This window comes from Trachinotus anak, unplaced genomic scaffold (genome assembly GCF_046630095.1).
Source record: "Trachinotus anak isolate AG129_WGS33_773 ecotype Australia unplaced genomic scaffold, CSIRO_AGI_Tana_v1 ptg000004l, whole genome shotgun sequence".
NCBI classification, from domain to species: domain Eukaryota; kingdom Metazoa; phylum Chordata; class Actinopteri; order Carangiformes; family Carangidae; genus Trachinotus; species Trachinotus anak.
This window is the reverse complement of record NW_027273855.1, coordinates 20,668,421-20,683,833: the sequence shown is the minus strand read 5'-3', so window position 1 is coordinate 20,683,833 and position 15,413 is coordinate 20,668,421. Positions and strand designations below refer to the sequence as shown.

The 15,413-nt window shown below is 41.8% G+C and overlaps 1 protein-coding gene across 7 annotated transcripts in view; it reads left to right on the top strand.

The window, feature by feature from the left end:
• Positions 1-15,413, top strand: part of LOC139620873 (protein kinase C and casein kinase substrate in neurons protein 1-like) — a 42,966-nt gene that overhangs the window by 16,807 nt on the left and 10,746 nt on the right. For 6 of the 7 annotated variants that reach the window (XM_071476854.1, XM_071476853.1, XM_071476857.1 and 3 more), the window contains one exon: positions 13,050-13,179. In XM_071476854.1, coding sequence (XP_071332955.1) covers positions 13,120-13,179 — 60 coding nt within the window. In that variant the 5' untranslated portion in view covers positions 13,050-13,119. Of the gene's footprint in view, positions 1-8,212; positions 8,470-13,049; positions 13,180-15,413 lie in introns of those variants that run through there. The other variant, XM_071476852.1, reaches the window with a different exon arrangement.

Here is a 15,413-nt window from a genome sequence, read left to right as displayed (position 1 = left end):
CAATTCTGTTAATAATTCATGAGGATGTACCAGTCTGTCGATGGGCTAACTATAGGAGGGGTCAAGTTTGTTGCTGAATTAGAGACCTTTATCCCGCCTGGTTCTATATGTGGTCTAATTTGTGCATGAGCATGTGCAACATTACATATAGGATTACAGCGATACTGTAGGGTTGCATTTCAGCTTTCTAGATTCTCCAGTTGATCCTTGCCACTGATCTGTACTCTCTAGGGTAGCAGTAACATTTTGACTCTCCTAATATTCTTCTTTTTTTGTTGTTTTTAGAGGAGATTATCTCAGAATTTACTTTTAAGAGTAGCTGCTGCTATCTCACAGGGAAGAATGATATGTCAGGGGAGGGGTACTTATTGATTTCCTTGTTTGATCTCTTTGTTTTGTGTGCAGTATGACAGAACCTCGCTGCAGCAGGGAGCTTAAGCAGCTGTCTGATGAGCACAGACTGTTGTTTGTGTATGGAAACGCGCGAGGCTCATCAGAACATGATGGCCCAGTTCACTTGGGCTTCTCCAGGGATCCAGCAGTTTGAACTGGGAGAGGAAGCTGGGTCAGAAGAATATAGTGTGTTTTTTGGTAAACAGAGGATGCTGTAAGGTTTAGCAGGAACTTAAGACCCCACAAAGAAACACAGATACACAGATTCAGCAAAACTGTACCTCTGTTCGTCTCGTCCAGATATGATTTTGTAATCCACTCTCCTGGTCATCAGATCAGGACATTTTTAGTTTTCAAATATTTAACTCTGGGACAACATGTACTCATTTCATTCCGCATTCCCATAATATCAGCGTGGCTTTATTTAATAATCAGGACAATTGTCATATTGTTTTTTCAGAGTGACTAACACTTTTGCAATAACAGGCAGAGATGTTTTCGATGGCTTGGTGCAAATCGAAGTCTCAGTGCACGTTAAGTTTCTGAAAGAGAGGAATAAATATATGCATGTTAGAATGAGTTGTTGCTGCATTTTTTATTTAGTTCATTTTCTATCTGAACTCAGGCACACTCGGTTGCAGGGCCTGTGAAAATTGCAAAGCAGGATAGTGATAATCTAATTTCTTAAAGTCAGATTTAGAGTTGATCGCTGTTTCTTCCTTGTGCCAGCTGACAAGGTTGCCTAAGCTCACTTGCTTGTTTATGCCTTCAGGATGGTTAGCCAATACTTGCACAGAGACATTTACACCATACTTATTTATTTTCTTTCCCTTTATTTAACAACCACCAGCACTAGTTTGGCTCATGATTAGTTATACCCATCCATCACTCTGCAAGCCAAACTGGCAATGACAGTTGTCAAGTCTGCTTAAATAAATACTACATGTATGTGCCAATTCAAAGTGTGATATGGAAAGATTTTTTAATTTTCATTTTTTAACCTATTGCTTGCTATAGTTATACTGGGTCTCATCTAACCAGGGTTTTGCTTTCAGGTCAATTTACTTGTTTGCTGTAAGTTGGACCAGTCCTGGTCCTGTTGCCAGTCCTTTTGCAACTCTGGTCTGAATTGACTCTCAGGTCTTTGGTCTCCTGTCACTTGGCAGACAGTGGAATCAGTCACTCACTCTTCCTAAATGGCCTCTGGGTATTAGAGGTGGGTATAAATAGGGATGTAAGGTGATTATGGTCTGGGCATTCAGTCAGCGTATCTCTGGGCAAACTGGTGTAGTTGCTTGTATTCTCCCATCAGTTTCCTGCCATAACAATCATAGTCAGATGCAACCACACCATGAAACCATAAATAACACAACAACATTTTAATCCTCTTATATATCGGCTTATTAGCAGAACATAGCTTATATGTTGGTGGCCAGTATTTAGGAACTTGAGATTTCCCACTCATAGAAATATTTAGCCATGTTTGCGATGTGGCTCTATCAAAGGCAATGTCGGTCTGTTATTTTGTACAGTTATTCATGGTCCCCAGAGGATGAATCATAATGACTATGGTGATCCCATGACTTTTCCACTAGCGCCACCATGAGATTGACATTTGTGGTTTTTAGTAAAGTCTTTCAACATTTATTATCATTCATTATAATTACTTTGTTGATTCTGTGACTTTTTCTCTTCTGCCATCATCAGGTCATAATATTGATTTACCTAATACTTATAATAACCTAATATAACCAAACCCCTGCAAAACTAATAACATTCCCATCAGTGGCATCTATGCTTTGTGTTTAGTGCTAGTGCTAATATGCTGAACCAAGATGGTAACACAGTAATGTGCATGCCAGGCCTACCATCAGCATGTTGTCATTGTGAGGATGTTAGCATGCTGACATTAGCATTTAGCTCAAAGCTTTGCTGTGCACAAGTGCAGCCTCACAGGGTTTTTTTTTTTCATCATCAAAACACAAAGTAAATGCAGCTGATTGTAAGAGACTCTGATTTTGCTGTGTAAGCAGTTCACCTGTCTCTGTTCACGCTCATGTACAAACAAAAGCAAAGATATATTTTTATCATCAGGAACATCAAGTGTCCAAATGGTTTTCAAAGTCAGTATGAAAGCATTATGATTAGTAACATGTGTAACATGTCCCCTAGAAAGTGAACCAGAAGATGTTACTAACAATCTTTGAGAAAAAAGGAAATCAAAGTTCTACTGCTGATGGGCAGTAACATTAAAAATTTATTTATTTTTTAAATGATGATATTAAATGATTTTATTTTATATGTTATATTTTAATACATGTGATCTACATCCCTCACTAGTTAAAATGATTTGTAGCACAGTCACCCTCTCTGTAACTCCACCTCCCACTCTCTACACTTCTCGAAAATTCACACACACACATACACACACACACGTACAGGCGATGCATCTGAAGGCAGCCCATCAGTATTCAGTGCAGCATCAGGCAGCTAAACAGTAAGAGGGCAGAAAGCTGGTGTGTTTGAAGAGCAACATTCCCAGGTTCACTATTGCCTTGCTCTTTTACTCCCCCCCTTCCTCTGTTCCATTTCTGCCTGGACGTCAGGAAAAACTGGAGTGGAACCAGGGCCACCATCCTCTCTGCTCCATCTCACAGCCACTGCTGCATTTCTGCAGTTCATTCCTTCATCACCACCCCATCACAATATGTCTGTCTCCCCCTCCTCTGCTCTGCTCTGTCTCTCCTGTCCATCTCTCTGCCCTCCCCTTGCCGTTTTTTCCCCCCTGTCTTCACCACACTGTCACCAGGAGGCTTGTGGCAAGAGGCTTGATAGTTACATAACCACTGCAGCAGCATTCAGGACACTGTGTTAAATCACAACTCAGTCGCAAGTGTGTGTGTGTGTGTGTGTGTGTGTGTGTGTGTGTGTTCAATAATACCGCCTATTGTGAAATTTATGTTTCTGCTTAGCAGCCAGTTTTGGGGATGGATCTAGGAGGCCTCCATTCATTAGTCTCTTCCTGTCTCTCACTGTATCCCTCCGTTTTGTCTCCAGCTGTCTGGGATCTCTCACTGTTCATCTGGTCTTGAACAGGGATTTTTGGTATACATCCTCACAAAGTCTCTGGCATGGATGGTTGAGTCAGATGGCTGGGGTTGAGGCTATACTTCGGGACTGTGGTACTTCAGGCAAAATGCTAACATCAGCAGATGCAGATGTTTAGCAAGTAAAATGTTTACCATGTTCAAGATCTTTGATCCTACAAAGGTCAACTTAAGGCCTTCATTAGTGCCAGCAGTTGTGACTGGCTTTTCCTTGTAGCAGTGCACATCAGGATTTGTGTTTGAATTCTGCCATGAAGTTCTTTTGGACTTAGTCTTGCGTCAATGCCGTTCGTCAATGAACCAGATTTTTCAGTGCCTTCTGGACTGTTCATTACATGTACCAGGCACCTAACTTCTGAATTAGCTGTATACTAGATGATAAATACTAAGTTTCTCTTTTTCACTGTGAAATGAAGCCTTCTTAGTCCTGTCTGAAGTAGACACCACTCATTGGGCTCTCCTCTCTGCTTCTGACAGCTGTTTTAGAAATGTCAGATTTCTCCTCTAAACTGAAAATGCTCCAGGTTATGTCGACACTACTTTGTAGTAATGTTGTGCACCAGGTTCAATAGACAGTGAGTCATGTCATTATATGAACCACACTTCAATAGTAGATGTTTTTCAGCCTCTTGCTGCTAGTTTAAGCAGGTATGAATACAGACCTCAGACTGTGTTTGAATTTTAGAGATGCTGTAGTATTGAACTTTGTAAGCACGACCGCCAACAGTAAATCTTTCCCGTACAAAAAGACTGCTGGGATTACAATAAAGTTGGATAGTCTAAACAACATAAGCAACATGGCGTGCAGGGGAGGGAATGTGAGACAAAAACAGTTAAATATGAACTGCCAAGTTCAATCAGTCTGTTCCTCAGGAGTATCATAAGGTTAATAGGTAAGAGTCATTTTAGTTTAGGTTTTATATTTTAGGTTATCCTGAATAGAGTGCATGGATCGGCTCTATTTGTTCATATTCGTATCGTATTGTATTTGTATTGACCCTGTCATACCCACACAGTGCTTTTTCCATCTCAGCCAAAGGATTTAAATTGATAGGAGAAAAGGGTCACTTTAAATTTAATCTGTTATGATGGCATACGTTCGTAGTATAGTCAGTGGGATGATTCTTTATTAGTTTTCTCATCTAAATATCATTGTCTATTTTATTTATTGGTATTTTGTCCTGGCAGTCCTTGTTCTGGTAGGAGACCAGATTTGTTATTTTTCTTCCTTGTGATATTTTTCTTTTATAATGTCTTTTCTGTGGGTCAGACAACAGGTTACAGACATATATACCTATTATGGCTTTAAAACAACTGCACTTGATACTGTGACAGCACAAAGAGACCAGAAACACAGGGGGAGAGAGAGGAGATGATGGCATGTGACAAAGATTCTCGGTCCAAATTGAACCAGGAAGTCTGTGGTTTCATGGTTCGGGCCTCAACTCTTTGATTACCAGGATGACTGTGTTTTGTTCTCTCGTATTTTGTTGCATATCATCATTTTGTTTTGTGGTTCATCAAGTAGTTTGTTAGATATCATGTTCTTGTGATATTGTTCTTCAGAAGCAATATTGACTAGTTTCAGTTTTAATTCTTATTTTCATTTGCAGGTATAAACCTATTTCACCGTGCCATCCCATTACCTCACCTCTCTGGTGACACTGGATAGTGCTTGTATCAAACCAGACAGTGGAGACTGAAGCAATGCACAAACTGTTTTATGGGCTGTTATATGAAAGGCAACATGGTGTGTCAGCATTCACCAGCTCCATATGACCTGTGGTTGATCATGACCTCTGACCTCCCTGTGGGGATGGGGAATGAGAAAGAGAACGTTGTCCTACAGAACTAAATGAAGTGTAATATCACTTAAAGATGCCGGTGTCTTTTCTGTTATTTACATCCTAGTGATAATTAACTGTTGTGTGGTCTTTGGTTTCTGGGAGCTGAGCAATAACACACCTGGCTGACTCACACAGCTACACAAAATAGATATTGATTAAAAAAGCCCCCCACCCACCCACCCACCCCAGGAACAAACAATAATGCGGAAACTTGATTCTTGTGCAGCAACATAACTCAGAGGACCTCTGGAGGCATTCGTGATAAGATAGCTGAGTCATCCTGCTCTTGTGTGTTTGAAATCATGACACACACAGCTAGCCTGCTCATGCAAATGTGGGCTGGGTTGCTACATTATAACGTCTGGCAGTTGCAATCAGAAAGACTAATTACAAATCTGAATTAAATGTGTGTTGGATCAGTAGCTCGTTATGAAGAGATGCTTATTTACAGGATGTCTGATGAGTCTGTGGGAAACAGGTTAAAAGTGACGTCTTGGTGCTACAGGTTATAGGAGTCAGATCTGCCTGTGTGGCTCATGGTGATGCTAGTCATCAGTTTGACAGTTTGAACCCTCACTGGCATGTGATGCTGTGCATTCAGATTCACAGACGTGGTTTTAACACTGTAATGTTTTGGCAGTACTAGCAGCACGGCACTAGGGATGGCAATGTTGATAGGTTCCCCCCTTTGGTCCAGTATCTGACTAACTATTGGATGGATTGCCGCAGATATTCACGGTTTCCAGAGGATGATCCAGACGACTCTGGTGACCCCCCTGACCTTTCCTCTAGTGCCCCCAGCTGGACAATAATTATTAACTTATCCAGTATATGTACATCTACGAGATGACAAGACGACATTCTTGGCTCCCAGACGATAAATCCTGATGACTTTCATGTTTATCATAATCCATCATAAGGTTGTTATTTTGTGAAATGTCGCAATAACTATTGGATGGATTGCCATGAAGCTTAGTTCATTCATGCCTTCTTGCAGTTGAATTGTAAATCTGCTTCCCTCCATCAGCCTAAGCTTGCATTACAAGGTGTGGACTGTCTCACATAATAAATCACAACTAGCAAGAAATGTTAGCATGCTAAGGAGCGAAACTAAGAGGGTGAACGTGGTAAACATTACATCATTACATCTGCTAAACACCAGCATGGTAGCATTGCTATTGTGAGCATCTTAGCATGCCGACATCAGCATAAGCATTCGCTAACGATGGAAAAACCACTTTGGTACCACATTTCTCTTCCAGATTATATTGCTTGTCTGTTTCTTCTTTCTTCTGCCAGAATGTTTCTCAACAAATAAAGACAATTCTGTCATCATTTTCAGATATTTCAGGGGTTTTCCTCTGTTGGCTAGGCTAGCAGTGAGCTGGCGAAAGAGAGAGAGAGAGGATGAGAGGGTTGTTTTTTTCTGAAGTCTGTGGCAGATTCCCCAACTGGATCAACATGTCAGTTCAGATTTGACTCTCCTGTTCCATGCCCCAGCGAGCAGAGAAGAGGGCCCATGGCAGTACATGTTCAGCTGATAAATCCAACACAAGACCACCATCACCCTCCACCCTCACTGGTTTCCACTTTCTTTTTAAACTAGCTATGATCACTGCATCTTTGTCCAGTGAGTCCTCAGCTCTTTGTCTCCTCCTCTCTTTTGGTTCACTATTCACTTACACTCCACCAGTTCCCCTCTTGTGTGTGTCGGTGCATGCACATACTGGAGGACGCCCCACGACTGTGGAGTGGACAGCTGACACTGCGTCACTGAACCAGCCTTCTTGCTCTTGTCTAAAGCAGGGGTCACATGGCCAGCTTAATGACGGCCTCGGGCTGTTACGGCGTGTGTGAAGTCTGCACAAGGCAGCTCTGTCTCCTGGCAACATCCAGCCAGTCAGCTTACACTGTGCTGCGCCGTGAGATGAATCACAGCTCAGTCCTGATGTGTTCAGCTGCCGTCCTGGCCCTTTGGCTCTCTGTGTTCCTCTCAGGAACAGTCGGGCTGTCTGACCAGCTCCACACTACCTCCTGCATGTTTTCCCGGCCTTCCTCTCGCTCACCTCGCTCCTGTCACCTCTGTCCCTGCCTCTATCGCAGTCTTCATCTCGCCTCACCTCCTATTCTCCTCCCTGCCGCTGTTGTCTCACTCAGTTTGTCTCTGCCACTCTCTCCTTGCTGTATCTCAATAAAAGACCTCCCTCTGTCTCTCTCCTTGTGTGTCCTCTTTCACCCAGTCAGTAAAGGGGGGGGGGCATGCTGCGCTTATCAGACAGAATCAACAGACAAGCAGAAGGTATTGTAATCCAAGTGTATCAAAACGTCAGCGTTATTTTTTGATCACCGTACATTATTCTCAACTGCTGTTGACTAATCGGTCACGAGACATTGAGCTTGATGATGTGCTGGAGTAAAGTTAGTTCATCTCTCTGAAATCTTCTTACTGTAACAAGCTTACATCTTTGTTGTGGTTCCCATTCAGTGCTTTAAAAAGCTTGTCAACACTGGACCGTCTGACTGTGTTAGGAACATTTGTCTCACCTGGATCAGAGCTTCTCTTTAACTCTCTTAAAAGCATTCATGTTCATCAAGTACCTGCAGTGTTTAGTTGCGTCATGTTGCTGTGAGCTTTAGTGACAGGAGCGAAGTGCTGCATGAGCAAAAAAAGATTACAAAACACACCTTAATACACCTTTATGCGGTGTCTCACAGTAATGCTATCCTGTCAGTACATAACATCATAGTTATTACAGTTTCTTGTCACCATCAAATTCCTCTTCCCACTTTTTGTTTCTCTGTCTCACTCATCCTATCCGCTTCTTTGCTCTTCTTCCCTCCCCCCTCTAAAGCTATTCAAGTGGCACACTGCAGGATTATCCCTCAGCCTCTGAGACATGCTGGTTTGGTCAGACTTATCGTCCTCTCTGCATTCACTTTGGCCGCAGAGGTCAAAGCTGCAAAAATATAATTTGCAACACACCCTTTACCAACCATAAAGGGAGACATTTGGACTACAAAATCAATACATCCACGAGGAATCTGTCATTCTAGAGTTGCGTTTGATTACAAATTTTGGGATTGTTTTTTCTTTTTATTTTGCAATGATGGAGCCAACCATGGTAAGTGAATGTGATGGAGAAAGTTCATTTATTTACAAAGTTTGGATTGTAGTGTTTTGCCAGCTTCAGACAACAATGCTGCCTCTGCGACATCACAACAGACTCCTATTAGACTTTACGTTACAAAAGGAATTGATTTGGCAGCAGCAGGTGTTTTGTCAATAAGTGGGGAGTTAGCGAGTTTGTAACGGCTAACACATCCACATGGATCAATATCTCTTGTACAGACCAGCTATTATTTTTATAATTTACCTATGTGTGCAATGTGTTGGTGTTTTTTTTTTTTTTTTTTTTTTTTTTTTTATGTACATTATGTACATTAAACACAGGCCTATTCATTATTCTATCCCATTTATATCCCATTTGTTCTGATAAACACTGAGTAATGTTGTATATTATATATTCTGTCTTCACTATAACTTCCTCACCAGCTAATACACTTGGGAATATGAAGTGTGTTCACAGTCACTGAGGTGGATTGACCTCAATAACTGTACTATAAGCCCCTCTCCAGAATGCATACTACTCCCACCCCCCACACTTATCTGTTTCGTGGAACACACGAGACTCTCCCCCTGTGGACCCAAACTGTGACTTTTCTGTGATGTTTTCTGTTTCTGCTTTATCACCTTGTCAACCGAGGCTGGTGACATTTATGTCCACACTGTCCTTAGAAATAACAAACTAAATCCAGATGTCAGCACCATTTCTTTTCTCTATAGTAACTGAATGGTTTTTCAGCTCTCAGCCATCATCCTTTCACCGACATAAAGTGTGTGAGTTTTGGTTAAATTGGCCACTGGACACATTGGTTGTGTTGTGAGATGGGATTCTGGCATCATGCCGGTGCTTAACTGGCTTTGATGTCACTAGATATTGTAGTCACGGACGCCAAAGCTTATTGGATGAATAGGATGATGGGCAGGCAGCTTGACCAATGGTGTTTGTTTATTGAGATTAGGAAATGCTACTTTAGGGCTGCTTAACTTTCTAGCTGCATGAAGTTTTCTTGCATCACATAGCTGAGTATTTATGTCATTAAGCTTTCAGTGATTTTTTTACTTCAAAAATGTCTTCAGTCAAATATAATGTATCCATAAGGCAGGGCTTTGAGGCCTCTGGTGCCTCACTGTGTCTATGATCTGTGTTTATTGAGGAGAGGGCCTTAAACTGATCTCATCATTTGGGAGCATTGTTGTCATCAACCATAGCAGCAAATGTGCAGAATCTCCTGTTTGAATCTGTACTGAGTATTTACCACACGTGTCCTTGGATTAAAGGGAGAGTAGTATGAAAGAATAAACTAGCTTGTTGAACTTATTATGCCCTAACACATGACTGCTAGCGTGTCTTACTATAAGCATATAATTGGTCTCTATTTGGCTACACATGAACAGAGACTACGAGACATGGGTTCACTATGTCCAACTGGGACAAAACATCAGCTTCAGTGGTTAGTTTAACTGCACACTTTGTCACAAGGTTCATTTTTTAAGTTATTATTTGTAACTTAAGGTATTGCTACATAGCCAGTGTTAGCATTAAGACCTGTTTACTCACCAGTCTAGAGGAAATGTTGCGAGTTCAGCATCAAACTTCACTCCTTTACTTGCCAAGAGATGTCTCCAGTGGTGGAAAGAGATGCCAAGGTTATATTTTCTTTTGCTTATTTTTCTGTCGCTTCTTTTTTTCTATTTAAATTAGCATGCTAACTAGCTAGCCCCAAGCGGCCAGGTCTGTCTCATACCTGTAGTGTCCAGTCTGCCCTGAAGAAATATAACCTCTTGTCTTGTAAACACAACAATGGTTGAAGCTCTTGGCAAGCGACCATCACCACCACCTGCTCCCAGCTAGAAACCACATTCTGCCGCAGAGAAAACTTACAGTCCCTTAAAAGGAATAGTTTGACCGATTAGCTCAGCATAAAGACTGGAAAACCCCATCTTGTCCTGTTTACACTTTGATTATTGAACCAATTAAACAAAGAGGATATAACCTATGAATTACTGAACTATAGAGCTGCTGGTGGGCAGATGACCTTTGGAAACAGGCAGACTAGCTGTTTCCCCCTGTTTCCAATCTCTATGGTAAACGAAGCTGGCTGTAGCAGCAGCTTCATATTTATCCTGCAGATATGAGAGTGCTATCACTCTGTTCATCTAACGCTCAGCAAGAAAACATATTTCCCAAAATGTAAAACTATGCCTTTAGGAAACTTAATTTAAAGAGATGCTATATGTCCTCAAAATAACAGAAAGATGTGTCAGAATTCTGGGAGGTTGAGTCTTTTTTTTTTTTTTTTTTTTGATGTAATTGGAGTCTCTTTAGTGTCATGAACTGCATTCAGTGGCGCTGGGTATGGATTACATACTCTTTAATCTGTAGAGCAGGTTGTCTCCTCAGTGTTGGATTTACAGAAAGGGGTCATGTGCCTGTTTTCAAGAACGGGATTACTGAGGGTGTGTCCCAACTGATGCGTCTCACATTATGTGAAACATCCTGCAATGTGTAAAAACTCATAGGTATGCAAGTCAATCAAGTTCGAGGTGGGCTTTGGAATCAAACACAAAATGTAAAAGATGAAACTGTGATGAAGGATATTATGCACATGCATAATATCATGACTGATAATAGTATACAACAAATCTGTAGGTCTGTATTTCGACATAATCAGTCAGTTTTTGGCTTAGTGAGAACCTCAGTATTCCTCTGTGCTCTGTGAAATGCTGTTTTTCCTAAAAAGACTTACAGTATATGCAGCTGTCAGTTGTATCAAACACAGCAGCTCAGACAGAGGAGTAGAGTGCACAGAAAACATTGCAGCTTTTTTTCCCCTCAGAGTCTTGGAGCCTTCTCTCCAGAAAATAAGATGAATTACCTGAGAAATACTTACTGCTGATCCGAGCGCGACTGAAAGACTCGAGTTATCTTTCATTCAGACACTGAAACTATGAAATTGTTTAATCATGAAATAGTCCTTTGGTATTTTGTGTTGCACCAGCGAAGAATGCACTCTTCAAATAGCCGCTGTCTGAAAGCCGTGGCTGTTAAAAGCCCCACAGACTGGTGTGATGGCTGGTGACAGTAACCAAGGCCTTTGATAAAATACAGCTCTGCTAAATCAGTCAATGCTCTGAGCTGGACTAGATTGCCTTTTCTGCAGCTGAAACCACAGTATGAAAACACAGAGCACGCTGCAGGAGCTGCTGCTGAAATTACTTTCCCCTCATAAGATGACCTTGTAGTTTCAGGACTATTATTTTTCTCACAAGGACAGTTGTGTTGTTATTATCTGTATAAGAAAAGTGAGACCAAGCTAGTTCAAATTGAACCTAACGCAGAAAGTCATTGTTCATGACTTATTCCAGGGATGAAGGATGTTGCAGGAATTAATTTGCACTTGACTGCAGAGGGAGGTTGAACGATGAAGCATGGAGGTCACTGGTAATATTTGAACAAAATATTCATTGTGACGCTGCAGAATGTGGAGTGCCGACTCAGTTTAAAATCTGAAATATCCACTAATCATCCTTCATCTGCATTGACCTCTATCTTGCACGCTTAACTAGCTCTTAATTTGGATTTTGCAGAATCAATAAATTACTCTATGCTCTTAATACCAGTGTGAAAACTCTTTATCATTTTAATTAAACTCTATCATAAAGTTGCATTTTGCGCTGTTGGACCGTGTGCAGAATCAGATAATGACCGCAATCAACTGCATTGAATTATAAAGACCAAGAAACCATGTCAGAGCAGGAGCATTATCAACACAGCCTCATCGTTGTTGGGAGGCACATGCAATATGTTATTGCATTGTCATATTGGTTGTTGCAGTCCGATGAAGAGCTCTCTGTCAAGGGAAAAGCATTAGTCATGTGAGCAAAATGGATTAGGCTTCAAACAGTTCGATACCAATATAGCGTCCAGCAGTCTCTTCAGTTTTAACCTCAGTGGTAAGATATCGACCAGACGTCAGGCAAATAAATATAAATCACCTTAAATGCCGGAGGAAATCCAGCAGGAACTGGTGATTAGAGCACATCATTAAAGGACATCTGTAGGTGTGAGAATAGGCATGTTGATCACGTGTTAATGTGTGTTTTTAAGTGCTGCAATCACATGATACTGTGTTTACACACAAAGCGTGTTCCTGGGCCGCTGAACTTTGTGACCATGCATGTGTATCATGTGTGTTGTAAAGATTTAATGTGTCATGTGGGTTTGCTCTGTGGAAGGATTCAGGGTCAGAGCTGTGCGATGCTCCACTCTCTCTGGTGCCTTTTCTAGGACACGCCAATATAAGATGCCCCTTCTCCTTCCTCGGGGTAAGGCGCTGTATGCATGGCGGAGCAGACTATTTTTATCTCATTATTATAAACGTCTCAAATAGAAACCCTTACACTGAAAGGTTCCCTCCAGTTGTCAGGGAAAATTGCCACATTGCTATTCTTTATCGTTTCACAGAGGCCAGCTCGGCCATGTTTTCCTGCTAATGTCTTCTCCTACTCACTGTACTGCTTTGTTCATGTATTTGTGTTACTGTCTCACATTGTTGTTGCTCTCTCTGTCTCTTTCAGTGCATGAGGAACCCAGCTCTGCTGCAGAGGACACGTCTAGTGATTAGAGTGCTTTGCCACATCCAGGAAAATGTCTGGCTCCTACGATGAAAGTGCAGGTGTTGACGACACCATGGACAGCTTCTGGGAGGTAAAGACACACCGTCAGCGTCTGTTCTGACGGCTTTTCACCCTGCCACACAACCCCTCACCCTCTCTTTGTCTCATATTGATTTGGCCCCTGAAATCAAGCAGAGCCACCACTGAAACCACGACAATGAGATTACTGTCATTCAGTCTTTAGAACTTTGTCGTAATGATGTTTTAGAGGCAGAGGGTCACTTCACTTGATGTCGTTATCCACATCTGAGGCATTACAGACTGCAGAAAAAAAACCTTTTAAAGCATGACTTTACGCTTTAAAGGAGGGTTTGCTGCCTGCTGCTGTCTCGCCGGGGGTTAGATGAGAAGATAGATACCACTCTCACATCTGTCCGTAACATATGAAGGTAACAAAAAGATTCAACAAACAAACAAATGAGATGTAAAGTGTTGATTCATAAGCAGATTTTGAGGCAAGCTAGCTGTTTTCCGCTGTTTCCGGTCTTTATGCTAAGCTAAGCTAACCAGCGGCTGGCTATAGCTTCTCTAACCCTCAACAAGGATACAAAGATGCATATTTCCCACAGTGTCTAACTATTGCTTTAAATTCAGAGCTTTTCAAAGGTGACCTTAATTAGGAATTCCTCCGCCTCATTAGGCAGAAGTGCAGCTAACAAACCGTAATGTGTGTGGAAACTTGCAGTGTATGTAGGTGCTAAAAATATAGGCAAATTCAGTGAAAGCAGCACAATCTAGACTATGATACACACTGTAGCATCCACTGGTGAGCAGTGTCTGTAAAGTATGGTGGTTTGACACATTCAGCTTTAAAAAAGAAAGAGTGTCAGAGGAGCAATGACGGTGATGAGCAAACACTCTTGCATCGTTCTCATTGTATTACCTTGTGTTGTTAACATGTACATGTACTTTTTAAAAGAACTGAAATGAGTTTCTCTGGTGTGAATGGGGAAAGTATTTGGACCAAACTGAATGGTTGAATAAGATGAACACATGTTTAGATATTTATCATCACTCTTTCTTTGTTGCCCGTTTCACAATAAATACTTTTACTTTTACCTAGATGTTAGCACCAATTGTGAAGCTGCTACAGACACTTTTTTTTTAACACAGTTGTTTGTTATTTAGAGAATGTTCCATTTCTTTTATGTATTGTAAATCATATTTGTTGGAGGCTGTTATGATTGGCCACATCACAACAAATCATATCCGTTGTAGCCATCTCCACTTGTGCTTAAATGCTGTGTGTGTGTGTGTGTGTGTGTGTGTGTGTGTGTGTGTGTGTGTGTGTGTGTGTGTGTGTGCATTTCTAACCAAATTAGTGTTAATGAATTCCTTCAGTACAGAGTCTTCTTTGTATCATGGCTCTCAGCCACAGAGACACAAAGACAAAGAGCTTCAGTCATCGGCTGCTCTGAGACGGCCTTTCATCACATGCACCTGCCTATAGCATCAGTACACTAGCAACACAGCTCGGGTCAGCTCATGCTTTGTAAATGCCAGAAGAACGCTTTATTCTCAGGTTGTGTCATCAGAAACATGAATATCTGATACGCCTGGGCTGAGAAACACAGTCGAACCTGCTATAGCCATGAAATAATCACCGCTCTGTAGAAACACATGAGCTCAGGTGTGTTTTCATGTGTACAACCAGTCCACCTGTGTGTTGTTGTTGGTGTGACTTGGCAGTCTGTCACACAGGCCAAAACTCATGCCGCCACACACCTGTCTCATGGCTTCCCTGCAGCTCTCTCATCTCAAACAGAAAGCACACATGCAGACTCATGTCAGGACCAATCATGGCGCAGCTCTGCAGCCACCGAGCACATCAGACACGCTCCTCGTGACTCGTGTCTGTGTGACGATGTATCAGACTGTATGTGTTTACAGCGTTTATGCACAAAGTCTGAGGTTTTCATGTATTTCTGTCTCTACCTCGTCGTCTGTCCCTGAGAGTCTGCCTGCATTACACCACTCAAGAGGATTAAAGCAGTCGCAGTTTGTGCACACACAAACAGATACACACTCACACACAGACACACACTCACATACATACGCAAACACAAGCCCATGTTATTGCATAACTACACATGCACAGGCACGAGCAACCCCCCCCTTCACTACCCTTCCTTCATCATGCACCATGAGCTCACGCCCCCTGCAGGCACTGAAGAGGCGGAGCCAAACAGCCTGGCATTGCTTTTTTAAGGCGGTCTCACTTAAGGTGGCAAGATCTAAAAGAAAAAGCAGTGAAGTAATTTTGAC